This window comes from Tinamus guttatus, unplaced genomic scaffold (genome assembly GCF_059628265.1).
Source record: "Tinamus guttatus ecotype Peru unplaced genomic scaffold, ASM5962826v1 Tinamus_guttatus_pri_ptg000004l, whole genome shotgun sequence".
In the NCBI taxonomy this organism is placed as follows: domain Eukaryota; kingdom Metazoa; phylum Chordata; class Aves; order Tinamiformes; family Tinamidae; genus Tinamus; species Tinamus guttatus.
Genome location: NW_028288538.1, coordinates 9,501,040 through 9,523,251, shown reverse-complemented (window position 1 = coordinate 9,523,251; position 22,212 = coordinate 9,501,040). Strand labels below are relative to the sequence as shown.

The 22,212-nt window shown below is 43.8% G+C and overlaps 1 protein-coding gene across 2 annotated transcripts in view; it reads right to left on the bottom strand.

Moving 5' to 3' along the window:
- The window catches only part of HOMER2 (homer scaffold protein 2), a 57,814-nt gene extending 44,358 nt beyond the window's left edge, over positions 1-13,456 (bottom strand). Inside the window, exon 1 of one of the 2 annotated variants that reach the window (XM_088540153.1) lies at positions 13,428-13,456. In XM_088540153.1, the coding sequence (XP_088396279.1) occupies positions 13,428-13,441 (14 nt within the window). In that variant the 5' untranslated portion in view covers positions 13,442-13,456. Of the gene's footprint in view, positions 1-12,057; positions 12,178-13,427 lie in introns of those variants that run through there. The other variant, XM_088540145.1, reaches the window with a different exon arrangement.
- Between the last annotated feature and the right edge of the window lie 8,756 nt (positions 13,457-22,212).

The following is a 22,212-nucleotide window of genomic DNA, read 5'->3' as shown; positions in this document are numbered from 1 at the left end:
TGACTTGCAGTGCAAATAATGCAAGGGATGACATCTGTATGAAGGCCAAATCTCAAAAATTAGTGTGGGATGGCTGAAAAATGATAAAAATATCACACTTCTTAAAACAAAACTGTAAGTTTAGGTGTGATCTGGGTAACATGCAAACCCAAATATAAAATTCAAGGGCTTTTTGGATATGTATTACCCATTACGAATATAACTCAAGTTTTAAAGAGGCTAATGATTCTAAGCAGCCAAGATAAGAGACCTCAAGGGACTCGATTTTCAGTAGCTTTCAAAAATTAGACCCCTTAGAGTATCAGATCATTAGTAATTTAAAAATAAAAGGCCCTGACCTTATTTCAAAAAAAAAAATGATTCACTAAACCAAAAAGTCATCTTCTCATTCTTTTGAAGCCAAACATGAAACCTTGGAAGAATAAAATCTGCTGAAATATATGATGCTAACAATTACATTTTTTATATTTCTAACATTTAGCTTTGTGTGACTCATATGTTAATACAACAGGGCACCATTTAGTATTTTTTTCCCGTAATCACAGAATCACAGAATCAAAGAATGGTTGAGGTTGGAAGGGACCTCTAGAGATCATCTAGTCCAACCCCCCTGCTCTAGCAGGGACACCTAGAGCACAGAGTATACTATTCTACTGGCATTTCTTGACTGAAAGACTGCAAATAAATCTGGCTTTGTCTTATAAAATTAAGGTCTATTAGATGTAAAAATCCAATTAGTACTTACAAAAATTAAAGTACACCATTTCCTCAATCTCATTTACAGAAACGTAGACTTTTTTCCTCTTTCGGTCATGGGCAAAGGACGCAGCTCAATGATTTTTTTTTCCATCTCATTTATATATTGATTGTAATAAGGCCAGACAGGTGGGCCTATAAAAGTTCTGATTCTGTCAGCAAGCAAAGTTACCGGACTGAGAACATTGTCACTTATAGATTGATAAATGGACTATATGGACTAATTGTAGTTTAGTGTCTCTGGACAGATGGCAAATCTTACAGCCATATGGTAATTATTTCCACTGCTCTGAAAGTATATTAACACTTACCAAAATGTTTAAAGCTCTCAGATATCTAAAATAATTTCCCTGCGAACCCAGATACAAAGGACGAGCTCGGCTGTGCCGGCGCTCCGGCGCTGGCCTCTCCTTCCCAGCATTCCCGCTCCGGGCAGGCTGCAGGGCCCCAGGGTGTCACGCTGCTATTGATTAGAGCGGCTGCGTGTGCCGGCTCCACGGCTGGAGCTCCGCGATGCTGGCGCGGCCAGAGGATAACCTGCCTCCTTCCAGCTATCCTGTGCTGCCCTTGGTTAGCTGCCATTATGTGCTGCTTCATACTCCAGCTGCCCTATGAGTGGGCAACACTGACACATTTGTTTTCTTTTCCTGATTACTCCTCCAAGTCCTTTTCCAGGCTTTGGTTTGAAAAACACTGAAGTAATCTTCCTTTTATTTTTAAGAGGACACCACATAGCCAGTCCTGACTCACGCGAAGGCAGCAGAGGTGGCCCGAGGCAGGAGCAGCAGGGATCCTCGAGCAGGGCTGCCCCTGGCCTGCACGGAGCTGGCCCGGCTTCTGTCCCACAAGAGAGATCAGGCACAAGGGGACAGAGCTGTGACCCAGCAGCCTGGAAAGCAGTGTGTGCCAGTACATCAAATACAGACAAAGCATTCCATGGATAATGCATCGGGCCCACACGCATCCTCGATGGCACAAGCTGCTTACAGCTTTGGTCTTCATTAATATGTTTACTGTGGAGCTTTGAACCTTTTATGAGATTTATGCAGATGTGAATTCACCCTTCAAAAACAATAGGAGAGAACATGCAGGAGACTACATTCCCCTCTGAGTTGCTGCTTCCTTGTACCAAACGAACATGAACAAAATCAGCTCTAACCCAAACCACACTTTTTATGCTAGAACCATAAACAATATGGCTATTGTTTCAGCCATATTATCCATTTCATCTGACTTTGTCTATTTCAGAGAAAAACAAAACAGACAAACATGAACTTCCATGTGTTTTAAAATAGTATTTAAGTGCTTGTCTTGTATCGTACTGCAATTTGCTTTGAATGCACTCTCGTAGCGGGAGGCTCCTTTCTAGGGAAGGCAGATGCCAGCCTTGCCGGCAGAGAAGTCGATGCATCAGTTTCCCCCATTTACCCCAAGTAAATCATAGCAAGCCAAGAGCTAGGATCTGCCCTCCTGTGACATAAAACTAGAGCCAGTGTTAGCTTGCAAAATGGATAAACTACTCCCTCAACTATGGAGGATAAGGTGCCAAGTAGTGAGAAATTCTTACTATGCTTTTCGCAAGTTCACAGTTTAGCACCCTAAGAATCAAACTGACTTGACTTGCAAGGTCTCTGTTACAGATCTCTTTTTTGGGTAGCTTCACTATCCCTGAAAGGCAGCAAAGAAGTGCCTTCAATGGCTCGTTTCTCTCCACGGCTCCCAGCAGGCAACCTGGGTGCAGAGTGCCCGCCCGGCCCCAAGGCTGTTGCTGGGAGGAACAAAGAGGCCAAAAGGAGATGGAAAAAGATAAAGGGAAAGCAAGAAATTTCAGTCCAAGGCACCAAAGCACCAAGTTTGGAGCATTCCCATTTCATAGAAAACTGTTACTCTTTCAAGACAGAACGGGCAACAGAGAGCCGTACCAAAGTGCTCCCCAGCACAATCTCGAGGCCATTCGGTAAAGGCGTCAATGAGCATCACCTCCTCCCCACACAGCGCTGTCATTTATGCTGATTTAATAGTTAGTGGGAAATGCTGCACATCACTGCAATGTTACTTTTATGGGAGAAGCATTTTAAGTTGCACAATATTGTAGAAACCTCCTAAGGACAACAGTTCCAGTTCACAAGGTCAGAACGAAGAAGCAGGGAGTGAGCGCAAAGTGGATTAGGTATCTTGATTCAGCTCCTAATTCAAACACTCTAACCTGATGCTTGAAATATAGAACTTCGACAATTTCTTCCCTGTAGAATTTGATATGTGAATAGATCTGAACAGTATGTATACAGGATTAGTGTTCTGAGACAGATAAATTCAAAGCAGACCTTCTCTGTAGAGGAAAAAAGGGGTAGCTGCAACTGCAGGAAAGGTTTTTGCAACAAACTTGGTGAAGGAGCTCAGCCCAGGTTTTCCCACTCAAAAATACCTTGCTCCCCCTAGAAAAGCAAGACCTTTGCAGAGCATTCTGGAGAGGGTGAGAGGGGTTGTTTGGAACACCATAGTGAGTATGACCAGGAGGTCCTTGAAAGCTGATGTATCACAGAATGACACAGAATCACAGAATGGTTGAGGTTGGAAGGGACCTCTACAGATCATCTAGTCCAACCCCCCTGCTCTAGCAGGGACACCTAGAGCACAGAGTCGCTGCCACAGGATACAATTTTGAAGGTTTCAGAAACCAGTTGCTCAGAAGCATCTGTATCTAGGGAATGTCTCTGAGGATCACAACATGAAGGAGCTTGTGCAAAAAAACAAAAACAAAAAAATCCCAAAACCCACAACTTTAAAGACATCACTTGTCCTTCAGATCTCTCAGAAGACAAAGTGAAATTTCACATTACCTATAAAGAAAACATTTGTCTGCTCTAAAACACAGAGGAAACTGAAAGTAGTACAGGGGAAAAAGGAAAAAAAAATCACTGAGAAATCATGCACACTTCTAGATCTGACCGGCAGGCAGCAAACAGGCTCCCCATCCATCCTCAATTTTCCCAAATCAATAGCTCACTTTCTGGAACACGAAATCTGACCCTTGTTCCACAGCTATTGTGTTTATTTGTAACTGAGATAAGAGATTCAAGCTTCAGATTGAACTTCCTCGAATTTAGGTGTAGTATAGTGTCGAATCCCAGTTCTCAGTTAAGCCAGTTTCTGTTCGTTCATCTAGAAAAAAAGATTATAAACCAAATTAGACCCTTTTTTATGTAACTGCATTTTTAGAAGATCCCTTAAAATACAAGTTTATAAATACCACCTTTATAAACAACAGACAATAGAAAAACTGCTATCTCCTGTAATGGACTACATATAAATGACAGACACAAAACGAAGCGATTATGAGAAGAAAGCTGTCATTCAGATATATGCTGTAAAGTTTTAAGCAACTAAATCCTGTATCGATTCACAGAAGAATAAATTTCTTCCTCTTCCAGCTGGAGGAGAGGAGATTATTATGACAGGCATTAGATTATACACCTACACACAGAGTGTCCAAAGAGGCTCTCGTCTCCTCCCGGTGCACCCGAGGGCAGCAGTTACCCTCCCCGCCAGCACCCAGGGTCTCGTGTCTCTGCAGCAGTGACCCGGCTGCTGGGGAATCCTTCTGCTTCCCTCTTCCCAGCGACTTCGGCCACAGGGAGGTGGAAGAGGTAGGGGTGGCAGTTTTACCCCCTTCTGCAGGGGCTGTGATGGGTAAATCCCAGTAAAAAATGGGGTGATGTCAAGGCAGAGACAGGGCTGCAAATAAGGCAGAAAAAACTAAACTCCCGAGGCATGAATGCAAGGCTGCCATGCTGCAGCCGTCGTCGCATTTCTCTCTGAACCACCTACTAAAATAGAGCCCCGGCCTCAGCGTTAGCCTTTACCATCACTGAAAGATATAGTTATAAGATGTCAGACTGTCCCGTGTTCCCCTCCACGCCTGGCAAGGAGCCTGGAGCCCCGCAGCAGCGCTGGCCTGGCCTGGGGCCGGGCACCATCCTCAGCCCCTCTCTGAGCATTTCCTCCTCCTCTCCAAATGCTCTCACTGACAGCTTCAATATCACAAAACTGATCACATGTTCCCACTTAAACAACTGCAGGGAGACATTTTAGATGTGTGCAACACATTTATAGTGGGAAGCCTGAACACAAAAGCACAATAAAACAGGGGAATGAAACAAAGGCAACAGCAAGGTGTTGCTGTTGCAGATTACAGAGCAATCCTCCAAAAGCAAAGAACTTGAGCCAGTCACTGCAATGTAATTAATGTGACGGAAAGAAGCGTGCATCTTGCTGGGGAACCGTTTTCCAAAGAAAAAGCCAGCTCTAGCAACACAACCTGTCCGTCTTCTGAGGATGAAGCAATCAATAAGGAACACTGAAAATAAGACACTCACACCTCCACATAATAAAATGGATGTTTCCTTTCAGAGCCCATATAAGTCTTCAAGTTTACTTATATGTTATTTTTCAAGAGTGAAGTGCCCCACACCTGATGAGCACTTACTGCAAGTGTTAAGCAGAGGCAAACAACAAGTATTTGCCAGTGAGTGGCTGCCACTTCACAGTCCACAGGGAAGGATCCTCAGTACAACTAGGAGCAGCTTTAGAAAAATAAACTGTACAAGACGGCTGTTTTTTAAATATATTCCAAAGAGGCCTTTGCTGCCTTGCTACATTGACGCTAAGTCTTGCCTGCTATGGATGCAATTGCAGGGTTTCTATTATTATAATGCAAATGATGACAGGAAACAGCACCTAGCAGCTCCAGAGAGCTTCTTCAGGCCCCTCAATGTGTAGGCAGCAGGGTGCAAATTCTACAGAAAATCTCTTTTTGAATTGCAGCAGAATTTGAGGCTCTATATCCTGTAGGCTGCAGTGAAAATTCCAGACAGAAATAAAACAGTTTATCACTTCAGAAATGCTTACAATCTTGCATTTTGATAAGCTACGTCAAACAAATAAAATCAGACTAGGGTCTGGGGGAGGTAGCAAAGGAGGCCAAGTTACCACTGAAGTGAACACACTTTGCACAGTGTGCAGCAGTCACTGCTGCTCACACCTTCGCTGCCAGACCCTCATCTCCTCGGTGTCAAATCTGCTCTCTCTGCTCCACGATACAGCCACAGTTGTTTTGCAGCTAAAGCTCCTTGTCTTGCCAGCCTTCAACATGAAACCCACAAATGCAACAACACCTACGCAGCAGAGCCTACTGCTCCCCTATGAGTCATTAAGCAGGCTGTCCCGCTTAGTGATGTCACCCAGCAATATCAATTATTTTTTTTAAACAAATCCTGCAATGTCTAGAGCATGCATTATTTAAAATAGAATCTTCATTTCAATCCCAACCCCAGTGGCAAAATTACCATTAGGAAGCATTTCCAAGTGATGCAAGAGGGCCCAGCAGCCTCTAAGAGCCGCGACGTCAGTGAGGAGCAAGCAGGCAGCGACTCGTGTCACTCGTGAGCTCAGCGCAGCGGCGCTGGGCAGCTCTGCCTCTCGCAAGCAGGCAGGGAGCAGCAGCGTGTGTCATCAAAAACATCAGCTAGTGTGTGTCATCAAAAACACAGCCCAGGAGCAACCACATCATCTGGGCTGATGCTGTGCATGTTGCACCAAGTCGCATTACCCAAATCCTATCCTGCCCTCGCCAGCGCTTCCCTCGAACCTCCCTTGATGCTAATGGCCCGTTCTCTGCCTAATTGCTCTAGCCCCTAAGAGCTCTTCTTTAATGCTCAAGCTTAAATGCTTCCTGTCTTACTTTGAAGGCTGTGCCCTTGCCTTGGCACTTTCTGAGATTTAATAACAGGATTGCCAGTTATTTACAGAGTACAGCTGAGTTACTGGAGAAACTCAGTTGAAATATGTTCCCCTCAGCACATTTACATCCCAAAGAGCCACCATGAAACCACAGGATAAATAAGTCACACACTGTATTTGCAGTGCACAAAGTGCACAAACATGACTAATAGCATTCAAGGTGAAAGCAGGCAGAGATTTGTGCAGCAACCTTCGGGACCGAAGGCCTTCCCACTCAGCACACTTCCTATCAAAAAGTCAACAGGGAAACCAGCAGCTGATTCAAAATGCCTACACTTTCTTAAATATATTTTCATGCATGAGACTATTTATTGTAGGTTCTGCATGAATACAGCCAAACGAATGAACAAAAAGCAATGCAAAAAATCTAGATACAAAACCAGACCAATGTCCTGTGCTTTGGGGTTCTCAAAAAACCCCTTGCTCCTCTCTGCCCTCTTTACTGGGCCTACGCTCAAAAAGTTTAAGACATTTTGTCAGAGCTTGAACCAGTTACAATTATATTCAGTTAAAAGAAACAAAACATCAAATACTTTTTAACATTTCAAACGATGCTTTTGTTATCAGGAGACCTACTCGCCATCTTCTTTGCAAACAGAAGGGCAGGCTTGAGGGACATTCCAATTCTGGTAGCAATATTTTATTCATAAGCTTTTTTCCAAGTGATAATCAAACTAACAGCGGTAATTAATTGGGCTGGTAGCTAAAAGGAACCTGACCATGAAGATTCTCTTAGGAATAAGTTCTCTGTTTTCATCACTGTTTTCCTATAGTAGTGTCTATGTGAACAAATTCTGGTGAAGTTTTCACCAGAGCACTCAAACTAGTTATGGTATTGAATTATTCCTCCTATTCCACTTTACTGGAATTCCCCCCAGCAGACCCTGCCTAAGAGTGCTTCTTTATCCCACCTCTATCTCTGGTGGCAGGCACGCCCTCCTCATTTCTTTCTGCCACTCTTTATTTGCTTGTCTTGCCATTGTCTCCCCTCAGCCCCACATCTTCCTTGTAGCTTTTGCACACAGGGGATTCTTAGCCCAGCTCAGCCACATTCATTTACATGCAGTGCTATGAACTCCTCACATAATCGTGCAGGAGGCAGTAGGTGCAATAATGGCATTTGATGGCAGGCTCAGGTGAAACAACATAAAAGGTTTGTTCACTCACCATGATGTGACCACACCAGAATCTGGAGCAAACAGAAACCCTTGGTTTATTTTTCCTCCTTTCATAATTCCCTCTCCTTCTAAGCTTATTAAAATTATTTTAACATATGAAAAGAACCTAGGCTTTATACACACTGCTGAGGTCAAATGAGTTTTTCCATCCATTTCAATGTTTCCAGCCTATTGCTCCGGAAATTAAAATTCTGTACACTCACCTTTTCCACTGGATACTGCACAACCATTTACACCTGTGCACAGAGATACTGAAATCTTCAAGTCAGAGCAGCAACCATTTAGATGCACTCCGCAAAAATGGGAACAGCTACATAAGGAACAAAGTATAATGACCCAAGCCCGTAAAGAACTAAGTATATCCAGCCAACTGCCTTAAAGAAAGGTGCCTCAGTGCCTATGCAAATTGTCATCTCCTCCTTCATACACTGCCACCATCACCAGTAGGATGATGCCTGCTGCAACCCAACCTCTGAGCTCTGCCAGGAGCCAAGCCAAAGTTGCCAACCCTGCAGCCTCCCACACAGGTCCCAACCTCGCAGCACCCCCCGGCTGCATCCAGCTGCTCCCTTGCCCACGCTGGTCGCTGCACATTCATCTACAAAGACAGGAGCCTTCCTGGGGTGAGCTGCCCTGGGGCTTTCTGCTGCCCTGCAGCAGCACAAGGAAGGAGCTGCAAGTTGCCCGTCGGCTCCCTGCCCTCTCCATGGCAGACAGATGGTTTGGATGGACCTTGGAGGAAGACAGCACGAGGTTCACACTGCTTTCTGCAGGAGCTGGATGACAGCCAGGTTGGATTTTCTCTGCAACACACTATTCCCTGCTTTGGGGCTTCTTAAGCAAAGCTTATCACCATGGTATCTGAAGTGCTGCCGGTACAGGAAAGGCCAAACTGAACATTGTCCAAAATTAAGGGCTTCCTTTAACACTTTTTTGCACCTCTTGCCTCCTTCACTTTTTCCTTCCTTTGTCCTCCCATTTGTTTGCCTTTTACTCCCCAGATGGTTAAAGTGGTACATTGGCTGATGGACGTTACTATTGCTAGCAGCAAATGAGAAAAGTGCAAAGCAGACTCTCCCCAGGTTCTTAAATGTCACTGTGTAATAATAAAAAAAAAAAGTATCGCTACTCTCAGAAATACTAGCCTCCAATCACACCCTCTCATGAAAACACCAGTGAGGCAGAATGTAAAATAAACAAATAAATAAAAATAAAATAAGTTGCATGTCCAGCCTCCCTGAGATGCAGTTACCTCTCTGGTTTGGGAACTCTCCTTCTCCCGCCTTCCCAGGGGAAGGTGCAGCCCACAGCACTCCCAGATGAGGCTGAGGCACCTGCGCAGGCACCCAGGGCTCTGTCCCCGCAGGCCCGGACAGGGTGTCCCAATCATCCACTTACATGGATACACATATAAGTAAACACACATATGACTTCTGGTGACACTTGATCTTCTCCAATACTTCCTAGTGTTTGGGTGGTTGATCTTCATGTTGATGTTGTTTATAAAAGTTGATTTCAAAGTCAATTTTATTGCTAGAGGGTATTTACATAGAAAGTATTTAAATTAGTGGGATTTTAATCCAGCAGGTAATACATGCATAACATCTTCGGCTGCACTTAAGCAATTTACACATCTAAGACTGGATACTTGTCACATGCCTAGTAATGAGAAATACTTTGTAACAGACACAGAAATGCAAAGGTGCCAAAGAATAACAGTAGTAAAGAATGTAAGGATACAGGATCAGGAGTAAGAAAGTAGCCACTACCTCCTTAAATCATTCTAATAACTAAAACTGAAACATCTTTATAACAGGAAAGTTGGGTTATATTGTTTAAATTGAGGTCAAATTGAATCAAATCATGGTTATTAGATTATCAGATACAGCTCAGTAAAATCCGAGCATTTGACAAGTTGGTCGTTTTTCAGGCTTTGTTCATTCTGCTGCAGCACAAGAAGACAAATCAAGTGATATTTTCGAACAAAGAAGTCTCCACAATTGGAAATGTGTTACATTGTGGTTTTGAAATAGTTGAAGCTTAAGCCTTAGACTACTAAGGTAGCAACAGGTGGGTGCAGGAGAGGAAAGTGGTGATTTGGAAAAAGATTTTTCCTCCCTCCTTTAAAGCAAACATTTCTATCATCGGATACCAAATAATGCTTGCATGGACTTTAACGGTCACTCAAGCAAGTGATTTTTGCCTCGATTTTTTTTTATGCTGTTTTCATATTATTAAATTACAGGCTTTTAAAAAAATATATAAATGAATTTTGTAAATTTTGACAATACTGTCCAGTAAGCTGAACTTAGTGAACAGTTTAAATAGCTCACAGCTAACAAGCAATGTAAATAGTTTTGCCAAGGTCAAGCAGCTGTATCAGGTTTCATAGTACCATTTGTCAGTGCCAAATCCATAGGCAGCATTTAAATAAATCATTAGTAATGGTCACTCCTAGAAAGCAAATAAATAAATAAATACTATTTTAAGCTCTCAGAATCAAGTTATTCTCACAATTTCTGCAAGTGTGTTCCAGAATTGACACCAAAACCTGCCCAGAAAGCAAACCTGGAAATCTGTGCTTCCAACCACATGAGGACTGAGTCCTATCATAAAATGCTTTACAAAAAGGCAAATGAATATTAAAATACCCCTTTCGCAGACAAGAAGCATGTGTGTGCGCATGCATGGGTGCATGTGGGGAGGGCTTTTGTTGTCGTTTTGTAACTCCTGCTTCATATGTTCCAAGCTCCTGCCATACTAACCCTCCTACAAATGTGCCCTGAAGCTCCGACGGAAGCAGAAATGCAGGAAAATGACACCAGACCCTCGCGAAATGAGATCCCCAAATCACACTGCCTGACCACCGCACAAAGCATATGGGTGTGCGCAACACACACTGAAACCCCAGGACAGAGTGATGCTGGGAGCTCCATTTTCCTCTCACAAACACTTCTCTGAGTCTGAAATAACTTAACTGAAGTTGCAAAAGCAGAGCCAGGGCACTGCGCTGCGCAGGCCCCTGCACCCAGCTGCACGGAGCAGCCCCGGCGGGCACCCAGCGCCCCGCGTGCAGGCAGAGCTCCCCGTACGCGTCCCGCCGGCACGACAGGCCCGAGCGCTCCGAGCAAAGAGCTCTGGGCTGCAGCGGATTTGCAAGCGGAGGAACTTCCACCTCGTCCTGCCTGAGCCTGGCTGGACTTCTCAGCTGAGCTGTTCTGCCAGTGCAGAAACAGTTAATAATGATGGTAACAAAAACATTTGCATTAAGGGACACCCATGGAAGATGATTAGGGCAAGTTTCCTTTACACAGGTTTTCCTGCCCATCTACAGGGTCTACCCCTGAGTCTATCTCAGCCAGATTTTGATGCTTCTTATTACAATTCCTAGGACAATTTTTGTTTTAATATTTTTAACTACAAGTTACACAATTATGAAGCAGGTGAGCCCCTGACAATTATGAAATGAAACACTGGGACATATTCACTTATATCCTCTTTCTCCTCCAACACCTTTACTTCTATTCAGTACTTCTGGGTATCAAGTTCAGACACATCCACTGTGTTTTAATTCAGTATTTATCTATACAGTCTCAAATTTTGTCCCTTTGACAATAACATACACAAATCCACAGTGGGAGCTTGCAGTTAGATGTGGCATGAGTAAGCGCAGAAATTAGAGAATGATTCTTTGCCACAGTGGGGTGAGGAGAGGCAAAGAACAGAAAAGGTGTAAGATAACATAATAGGATAAAAATACAGCAAATTAAACGTGTGGGTTTGGAATCCCCCAAGACATCGCCTTCCATTCTGGTCGAGAGGATCTCAAATTTATATATAGTTCAAGCTGAAAGAGCAGTATTACAATCGCTTTCCTAGTATTCACAAACGGCTCTAACGCCAGCGACGGGGTTTTGTCCTCTTGCTAAAGTTAGCAGATACAGAAAACGTGCAAACGGTGTTCGCAGAGATCACAGGGAGGTCTCCAGCAGGCATCACCCGCGATCAAACATTTCTTACACGGGAAAAGAAAAAAAAGGGGGTGGGCGGCTGGGTATGCGCAGGCACTCGCGTGCCGGGAGCTCGTGGCAGCTTCGGGGAGCTCCGGGCTCCCAGCCCCAGCACGGCCCCAGCGCCCCGGTCCCCGCCGCGCTCAGCCCCGTCCCGGCAGCCCCGCGCACACGCGAGGCGCCTTCTCCCCGCGGCCGCCGCGCGGGGCCGCGGGAAGCGGCGCGGGAGCCGCCGCGCGGGGCCGGGGAGCCGCGGCCGGCGCGGGGGCGGCGCCCACGCGGGGCCGTGTCCGTGCGCGTGTCTCTGCACTCACCCCATGTCTCGGCACCTCTCGGCGGCGGCGGCCGCGGGCGGCTCGGCGGCCGGCGGCGGCCGCGTCCCCACTTCGCACATGCGGCCCCGGCTCGGAGCGGCGGCGGCGGCTCTCGGCGCGGCGGCTGCCGGGCGTCCTGCTCCTCCTCCCGCGGCCGCCTCCCCCCTTACATAACCTCCCTCCCGGGCGGCGGCGGCTCCGAGCGGCCTCCCCGCGGCACCCGCCGCCCTGCGAAGCGGCGAGCGGGGGCGGCGCGGGGCGGAGCCGGCCCCCGGGCGGCAGCGCCGAGCGGCGGGAGCCCCCGGAGCCCCGCAGCCGCCCCCGCCGGCGGGAGGGCCCCGCTGGGCGCAGCCGGCGCCGAGGAAACTTCACGTGAACTTCGGGGCGCGGAGCCCCGCGCCGGGAGCAGCCACCCCCGCGCTCCTCGCTGCCCTCCCGCTCTTGCCGCGCGCCAGGCAGCTCCCGAGGCGGACGGGGCAGCCCCGGGCAACGGGCCGGGCCAGCTCGGCCCCGGACGGTGCCAGCGGCACCAGCGGGCGCAGAGCCTCCTTCCCCCGCGCAGCCGGCCCGCACGCGGGGCTCGTGTCACAGCCGCTATTCCCACACAGGTTTCATGGAAATGAATGGCAGGCGGATTCCACGGGAGGCAACGCCACACTAACGCGGAACGGCCCTGCCACGGGGTGCCCGAGCACAGGGGCTTCAGCGGGCACCGCAATTTCAGAGGTGCCATCACAGGGCACTGATCCCTAAGGAAGCCACAGAGCTGCTAGCTCTGGAATTCACGGGTCTCTCTGGAACAGAGACACTGTCCTGCTGGGGACAGATGCCCAATCCACACATCAGAGGATTTTAACTTCCTCACCCACACAAAGTTATAATTAACAGACCGCCATCAAGAGTGGTTATTTTCATTTTCATAAGATAATTTAGCCTTTCTTTTCAATAAAGTTTTTAAATTGTGGGCAAAGATTAATGTTTTCTTTTCTCAATTTTTCTGTGTAATAACCGAGGTTATCTCTGGTATTACCTCGAGATCTCAGGAGAACCAACACAGAAGGAAAACTTACCCAGCAACCTAACACTTTCCAATTACAGAAAATAAGGCTGTCATTTATTATCCCACTCTAACAGTCAGTTATTTCGTAGTGTCTAGAAGATCAAAATGGGATCTCAGCCCCATATACCCAAATAAAGACCATGAATGTGGGAAAAAGCATGACAAATTACACACGCATTTTAACATAAGTTAACCAGCTCGGTCTGAGTGGGGACAGACATCTCTCCAACAGACTTGCTCTCTTTGCAAGGCTAATTACACACATGGCAAAACAGCCACCCTGGGCTGCGGAGGGGACTTAACTGCTCACCCAGTCGCTGACATCTACAGACTCTGCATGTCCCCTCCTGCCATCTGAGGTCCTGTTTCTTCCTCGAGAGCCATGGCCACAGTGCTAATCCCTTCACACTCAGGCTGATCCTAGCCGTGAACAGTGCCTTGATGCAAGCTCTTCTCAGGAAAGCAGTGAGGGCTACCTTTCCCTAGGCGAGAAAAAGCAGTCTGGCAATCTGGTGGAAGAATTCCCCACATAAACTGGACGGTTCTATTTTACTTTTTTAAAACACGTACTTCATTTGGTTGAATTATAGGCAAATTCCTTCGATGGGAGAGACACTTAGACCTCACTGATTAACTAGTTCATTTTTGTTGTTACTAGAAAATGGTGTTTTATGAACTAGTGCTGTACATGACTTAAAACTATATAACTGAATTAGATCAAAATGGAGTGATGTCCTACAAGCTTTGCGAGAACAGTGAAACTGGAAATTAAAATTGCATTTCTCCTGGTGTTTGTTTTCTAGTGTTCACATGTTTTCCAAGCTTGTTCTAAAGAGTACATTTTCATCTCCAGTTGCAAAAACAAGGTTACGCTTATGGTTAAGCTTACCACAGCAGCAGCGGAATTCCCGTGATACACACACAGAAATGGTTCTATGTATTGCTTTGCTTCACCTGCCCCTCGGCTCACGCTCTTTTCAGACTGTCTTTTACAGGAGACAAAGTTCTGCTTCCACCGTATGCTGAAATGTTTTGCCCAAGGGAGAGCAAATTAAGCCTCACAAAATTTGGTTGAATTTGGATTTTCCTAAACACAGTCTTTTTCATAACCCCCCTCATTCCATACGGCTGTCCCTTCCTCCCAGCCGTATGTGGCGCTGCCTTTGCCAGAGGAGAAGGTCCTCTCCCCACTCAAGTAAATGGCAAAGTCCCATGGCTTTGAACAGGATCCAGATTCCATGCAAACTGTTTAAGACTATCAATATTGAATGAAGTGATTGCTCTATGGATGATTCAAAATTTAATTTCTCTGCTGTTATGAAATGGATCCTAATTTGGATATAGATCTCATATTATATATTTTTAGTATTCTGTTTTCCTAAAGTATTTTGAGATCTCTGTAAATGATAACTATAAATATACTATCAAAATTAATTAGCTCTTAAGCTTTCACATGTGACATAATATTTCACTTCTGATTTGGTTCCTGTACAGGATGGGAATAATTCAATCCTCATTTAGTACTCACGAGTATGCTTTTATTACTGTGGAAAGGTTCAGGAAAGCTCAAATGCTGAAGGCCCAGGATCCCTGAGCATGATTCAAGCTGAACAATAAGTATATTCACATTCAGCAAATGGATGTAACTTCTTTAGATGAGTAATTTCTCCTGTTCCCATGGACCTCCTAAAGACACAATTTTTGATTCCTAGGTACAGGGTGAATATCTTTTTCAGAGAACTACTCTGGCAAACTAAGTGGATGCCTGCGGTCCGCATTCAGAAAAGGAAAGAGTTCGCTGGTCTCTCCCACCTCTCAGTGCTTATTTTCTTTCCTTTTGTTTGGCTTTCATTACTGCCATCTTTTACCACTCTATTTTATATACAATCTTATTTCAGAAGAACTGCTGTTTAGTCTTTTTGGACTGTTATAACTCAAGACAGTCTTCTCCCTATTTCCCAAGGCAGATAGTTTTAAATAAAATATTCAATACTGTGATTCTTTTTTTCTTTCAACTAGAATGATGAGATTTGCCTTTTTTTACTATAGCAGAACTATGCAATTTTCTACTTTTTGCTTTGACAAATAACCAACTATTTGCATGCTTTAGATGTTATCCAGAAGTTTAACCAAAAAAGCTCTGGGGAATTCTTGATTTTTACATCTGAAATGGAGAATTAGTTTTTAAAATCCCTTTACAGCTGGAAAATTAATGTAATTATAGTATCACAGGATATACACTTTTAAAGACGAGCAACTGAGAAAAAGAATGGATTTTAAGTTAGACTGTTGAGAACTTTCCAATTATTTTTGTTGTTTTAAATCTACTTAAACCAATAATTAATAAATATTTTGGACAAAAGATCTATTTGTTAAAAAAAAAAAAAAAAAAACTCTTGTCCTTTCAATTAAAATGTCAGAGCTCACATTAAACATCTGAGACCTTTCAGAAGTCCTCCACCAAGACAGAAAAAAACCCCAAAGCTGACATTCACGTGATTTCTGAGGTAAAAATAATTCTCCTCCACCAGTCCTCCAGAAATAAACCAAACATCTCAGAGTGACCAATTCCAACTAACCTCTATGACTGCAGAAGTGAAAAAAACAAGTCCATTTTTAAGTGTCTTCTGTCAATCATCTTTAAAAGCTTAAGTTGAACCTTCTCTTATTATTCTTCGTGGCTTATTCTTATATATAATTACTTACTTTCATGGAGCTCCTGTGTTAGCATTGTAACAGAAGGTATATGAGTGGCTTCCATCTCATTTTCAGAAAGGTTCTCGTGTAAAATATGCAAATATCAGTTCAAAGCAGCTTTTAATATAAATGCAAAGAACTGTTGTCATCACACCATGGTAAAGACTTCTCAATGAAGACAAAACTACAGCTAACAAAAGGGAGAAAAGACATACGCATATGAACAAAGCCAGTAAAGCCAAAATATGCCAAACCAGCCAACACAGGCCTTCCAATCCCGAACTGTAAGTACACAGCACACTGAAAGAGTCTGCAAACTTGTAATATGCTGATGAATTTCTAATAATACTATTATAATTAGGCAACATGCATCACCATTAATGAATAAGTTGGTATGGATTCTTTAGGCATCCTCTATACCTTAGTCTACTAGGAATCCAGACAGGAAAACATCCTGGAGTGAATACCAAACCTCAGCTTCTGTAAAGGTGGTCCTACATTGCAGGAAAGCTCATCTCTTGAGCTGAACTTATTATTATTATTAAAGCACAGAAAAAAGATACTCCTAATTCTACTTCTTTTACTACATTTTTTGATATTGACACTTCGATGATGTCCCCTTGATGGTAAAATAAGTAAGTTCAGTCACTCTTGCAGAACAGCTTTTCTCTGCATCTAGTGCGTCTTGCAACTCTTCCCAGCAATGTTGATTTGAATTGTTTTTGCAATGCACAGACTGGTGCTCCTCATTGTGGTGGGGAGCACTGCATATAAAAATATTCTTACATCTTGCAGTGTAGTCTGTTATTGTTTCATATATATCCTAATTTTTTTTTGAGTATACATGTATGAGAAGTGATCATCATAAAGTTGTTCTCGGTAATGAATAGGACTCACAGCTGATGAGATAGATCCTAAATTGCTCCTCAAAACTATACTGTTTTATACAGTTTTTATACAGTTTCATGTCCAATTTTGCCTTCCAATATATGGCACTTCATATTTCACATGTCACAAGTTACTAGCTTTTTTCACTCAAAGTTTATTTTGGTCATTTTCTTTTTAAATCCACAAAAGAACAACTAAAATACACCCCATTTGCAAATACAAATGATGATGCTTGTTTTGTTCCAGTCTCATATCACAGATTCCATTTGTGATTTATATAATGCAACTTAGAGCAATTGGGCACCAGCTCTGCAGATGTGATAGATTATTTTTCTTCTTAAACTAATTCCAATCAAAAATTTTGTCCAAGCAAGTCAGATTGTACAAGAAACAGGAAAAGGAAAAAAAACTATATGCCTTGCCTGTTAGAAACAGGACCCTCATGTTGTGAATTGGCTGTGATGGTGGCAGCCAAAGCTACTAGTAGAGAAGCAGATAATACAGACGGGAAAAAGATTTTTTTTTTTTTTTTGGTGAAAGAAGCTTAATTTTCCAACACAGAGAACTGCAGGACTATTCATTTTAGCAAACCATTTTGCTCACATGTAAATTTTCTTGTAGCTCAGAGATTTTAATTCCCAGACCCTTTTTACCATCTGTAACTCAATCTCTATTTTTTAAAGAAATTGCAGACATCTGTTTGAATACCCATCTCTTCCGTCACATGGAATTTTGGATTCAAAAAAAAAAAAAATCTCAGCTCGAAAATACTACCCAAGTTGGATTACATTTCCAAGCAACCGCAGACTGGCACTCGGATGCTGTCTTTTTAATGAGCCCATGGCACTGTAGCGGCTGGGACACTCCGCAACGCGTGACAGTGCCTGCTGCTGGGGACCAGGGAGCAGAGCCAGGGCCATGGCAGGGACCCCTGGCCATGTCTGTGCCCGCTCTGCTCCCCTGGCAGGGGAAGGGGAGGGCTGCGGCCCCATGGCCAAGCCCGGCGCTCTGCTGTGATCCTGCACTGCCCGTGAGAGCAGAGCCAGGGACCTCTGCCCTCGCACCCTTCTCCCCAGCTCCCCGACAGGCCAGCAAGCAGCTCCCCCAGGCTCATTCTGCGGACCCACCCTCCCAGCTCTCCAAAGAAAACATCATTCCCACCTCCTCTTCCATAAAAGAGAAGAGGCTGTGGCTACACCAGTCCTTTCAGGGCACATTAGAGCTCCAAAGAGTTTTCTTTGCCTTCATATACACACCCGTACTCCCAACTTGTGCAAAGTATCTCATTCTCTGGGTTTCTTTAGAACTCACCAGCAGGCTTTGACCCTTAATCTGCTCCTTGCCTGCCTTATTGGAAACAAAAAACAGCTATTACCACAGGTAAGAGAGGTCTGATTCATTTACTTGGAGGTCTTTTGGCCTGATAAGGGACAGTCTTGCAGCCAGATGTCTGGATCCCTCTCCTACATGAATGTCTTCCCTAAATAAAGCTAGTTCAAAGGGAAGCTCTCCGCAGTTCAAAGGGAGGTTCTCCATTCCTAAAACTACCTAATCTTAACTTTGTTCTTCAACAATACCTGCATGACAAAATAAGCAAATGCTATGTACCAGTTAAACAAATGCATCAGCCCCATATTTTGCTTCTCATAAAGCATATGAGAAGCATATGAACTTCTGTATATAAATTCCAGAATACAGAAAAATCAGAGGGGAGATTTTATTCACATACAAATCTTCAAACAAACAAACAAAACAAAACACCAAAAAAACAACTTTAGGGACATGTTTGTGGCTGAAGCAGCTCAGGAGTGCTGCTCTAGATCCAGAGCATCTCCCTGGGTTTTGAGGAAGCAGTGAAAATACAGCAGGCAGCTGCACCCATATATTAACATCAAATTAAGTTTCTCTAGCAGTGTTCACTTACTGCTTTGGAACCAGAGGATGGATCCCAAGGCAACACCACAGGAGGTGGCACCAAAAGTCAACACGACTTGGCGGAAGGTGGGTAAGGACTCTGATGACTTGCAGAAAAACTCTGAGCTTTGCATTTCAAAAGTTTTAAATAAACCTTGGCCAATGGAATAATATTTATATATGCATATCAAAACTTTTTATACCTGAGAGAACGAAATTAACTCAATATTGTATAATATGGATGACACATACCCTCTGATTTTCATTTACTGTTCACTTGCAGAACAGCATATGATTTATGTTGTGTATGTATCAACATTTTTCTAAATTTAATTTGGTAGTTTTCCTACAGGAAACCGCCAACCTTCACCCATACCCACCTTTAATAATATTTATTGCAGCTCTTCTGTTCCTCAGTGGCTGGCTGGATATTCTCTTTTATTGCTACGTCCATCTGCTGAGTACACTTTTCCCAAAATAGTCCATGACCACTCTTTCCTATATTTGCACAAGAGATGTACTATTATTATATTTGCACGGAAGAAGTTAGGTGATCCTGCAAAAATGTTTTTCAGTGATCTTGTCTATCCACCTTGAAAGTTGATTTACAATTTGAAATGTGACATTTTAAGTGGCACATTGACACAAGAGCTAAGCGGAAAATATTTCACAACCTCTTACAGATCTAGCCAGAGTTGCTCTTTTTTTAGACCATCTGTTTGCCAAGAAGAATTAACATTTGGTCAAAGAAAATGACCAGCAAGTATTGTTACTTAACTGTTCAACTTGCTTCCAATACTTACAGCTGGATTCTTGATGGCTTTGAGAACCTGCCTTAGTATACAATTCCACACCATTAGCTGAATTAGGAAAAGAGCAGGAGCCAGCCCTGAGAGCCTAACAAGGACTTTTCTGAATGCACAGGGCATGCAAAGCCACAACTGTCAGGCAATGAAAAACAGGTGCTCTAAGTCACCTTCAAAGAACTGGGATTTCTTCATGCACAATAATGCCTGATCTGAAAGCAGTTATACTCCTGAGGAAAGAGCCTTTAAAATGTGTTTTTCTCTGCAGCTAAAGGAATTCTTGTGAAACTGACCATCTTCAGCAAGGTAATGCCTTGCATTTTTTAAAAAGAATTTTTGTTTTTACAAGCAGGAATCTCAAAACAGCAATACGTACACAGAAGCAAACTGGGTGCCAGTGATATCAGTGGAAAGACACTTCTTTTGATCCAGCCATAATTGACAAATCTTCATTCTGTTCCTGTGAGACAAGTGAGGGATATATAGAGATCACTTCGCACCCCACTGCAGGGCGGCAGCCTCTAGAAAATATCAACTATTAGAAAACACAGAGGAGCACAGCACAGTTTGGAACAGGATGTGAAAGCCAATACAATATCCATCTGGAACAATGCAAAAAAGGCTGATAGCAGGAGTAGAGTTACCTAAAATAGATTTTGGCCAGCACACTGGGATTAAGAGTTCAACTTTCCAAAAGGTGAGCTGTGACCTCTAATAGCCATAAATAGTTGGGACTTTGTTTTTGTGGATCAGTGGAAAGATGGCACCAGTAGCAATGTGGCATTTGCTCATAACATCCTGATCCATTGCTTCATTACTGGATCATCTGCACAGTTTTCAATGGGACTGAAGTAGCTTCCTGGTCAAATGCAGAGCCAATACAAAGTCCTGACCCTACTGAAGACAGTATCAAAATCTATTTGGAACCTGCAGAACCAAGACTGATCTTCCAGAAAATAGCCTGAGAGATGTAGCAGCAGCATTTCCCATCAGACAGTAATTGTGAGATCTTTCATATCATATGTAACTGTAATCCTTAAATAAAACATTTATTTAGCTCATCTTTTTTTTTTTCCTGATTTAATTAGAATCTTGCCTGGTTTTCCAGGTTGGAAAAGTCTTATCTTGCAATATGCTGCGGATGATACTGCTTGGAGATTAATGTCTGCTTTTTAATTAAAGTTTTTACTCAATAAGTTTGTCATACCCTCACAGCAGCATTTAAGACCACGAAAATAATTGTTATTATTCTTAGAATGAGCAGCCCGATATAAAAATTCCACACTCAAAGTATTACCAAAACTTAGTTTGTGGTTTTCACAAGCATATGTACTTTTCTGAGCTTGTTTTTTATGTGCCTCCATCAGAACTTTGCATATACCAAGGTAACATATTTTAAAATTTGGACTCTGTTCTGCAGCAAACATGCTCTTCCACACGGGTTCCCAAAGAACACTGGAGTTGCACTCTGCTGAGGGCTAGCAAGGCATTAGATGGCCGAGTTGCCAGCACAGCACTCCTGCTGGCAGTGAGGGGATAAGAAATAAACAGGCACAACTCAACACAAGGATAAAAAGAGAGTGACCTGAAGTTGCGAGAGTGAGAAGAGCAGGGACATGAAAACAGAAGCACTGTGGAAAAGCTCCGGACAAGACACTGCAGCAAGAGCCAAGGGGCAAAGAAAGAATTAGAGCAGCCAAGAGCTGGGCAAGGCCAACGTGCCTTGTCAGCCCCATCAGAGGTCTCAGGAAGGAAGGGGAAGCAGAAGGGTGACAGGCACAGTAGCCTCCTGAAAAATTAGGAGCTGTTGTCCAATGGAAAGAATGATCTCCAGTCCTAATTTAGCGACAAGAGCGACAGTTATTACTGTTCGTAGTGGCAGTGAAACAGAGCTCCAGTCGGGAACCAGCCCCAGTGCAGCACAAACATAAAATGAAAAGATGGTATCTGCCCTAAGACTTTCCAAATTCTGTACAGAACAAGGGATGACCGGAGGAAGGGCAAGGGAGCAGGCAGCAGCAGCGAGGCAAGGCCAGAAAAAGAAACAGACTTTTCAGCCCAACTTTGCAAAATTCTACAGGCTTCTCTTCACCAAATACATTTACATCACACCCAGCTTTAACACAGTGTGGTCTTAATGTGGATTGGATACAGGTCTCAGCTGTCTGGCCTTTTAAAAATGTTTCAGATTTAGAAGACACACTGAGCTTGAAGTGGTACAAAGTTGACTCTGCCTTCTCTAATGACCCTTTTTCTGAGAAGGAACTAGGGGGAACTTCCAAGAAGCCTCTCTGATATGCCGACAGAGGGAAGGCAATGAAGAAGGGAAACAAATTCCTCAAGTGTGGGGCCCTGAGAAAATATCTGAGCTCCGCATTAGGAACTTCAGACCAGCTCTCTAGTGCCTGGGGAATGTAATTATCAAGAAAAGTGAAACAGAGAATAAAAGGGGACATGTGGGTATACTATTTAGTGGTTGAATATTTGGCTTTGTATCTGAGGGAACTATCAAAAACAGTAAAAACGCTAGATATTTACCAAAAAGGCATAAGCAATTCCTCCTGCTAGATCCTACATTCTGTAAGAATCTGAGATTCTGATATAAACATAAGAAATTGTTTTCCCACATGTAACTGCCAGGCCCTGAGTGCACTAACAGCCTTTAACTGCCCTGATCAGGCTCATCTCCAGCAACGGGCCCGGGCAATGCTGGGTGTCAGACCAGGCTGTGGCGCAGCCCTACACTGCCCAATTGTGGGCTCCACTGATATACCATAATTTGAACATCTC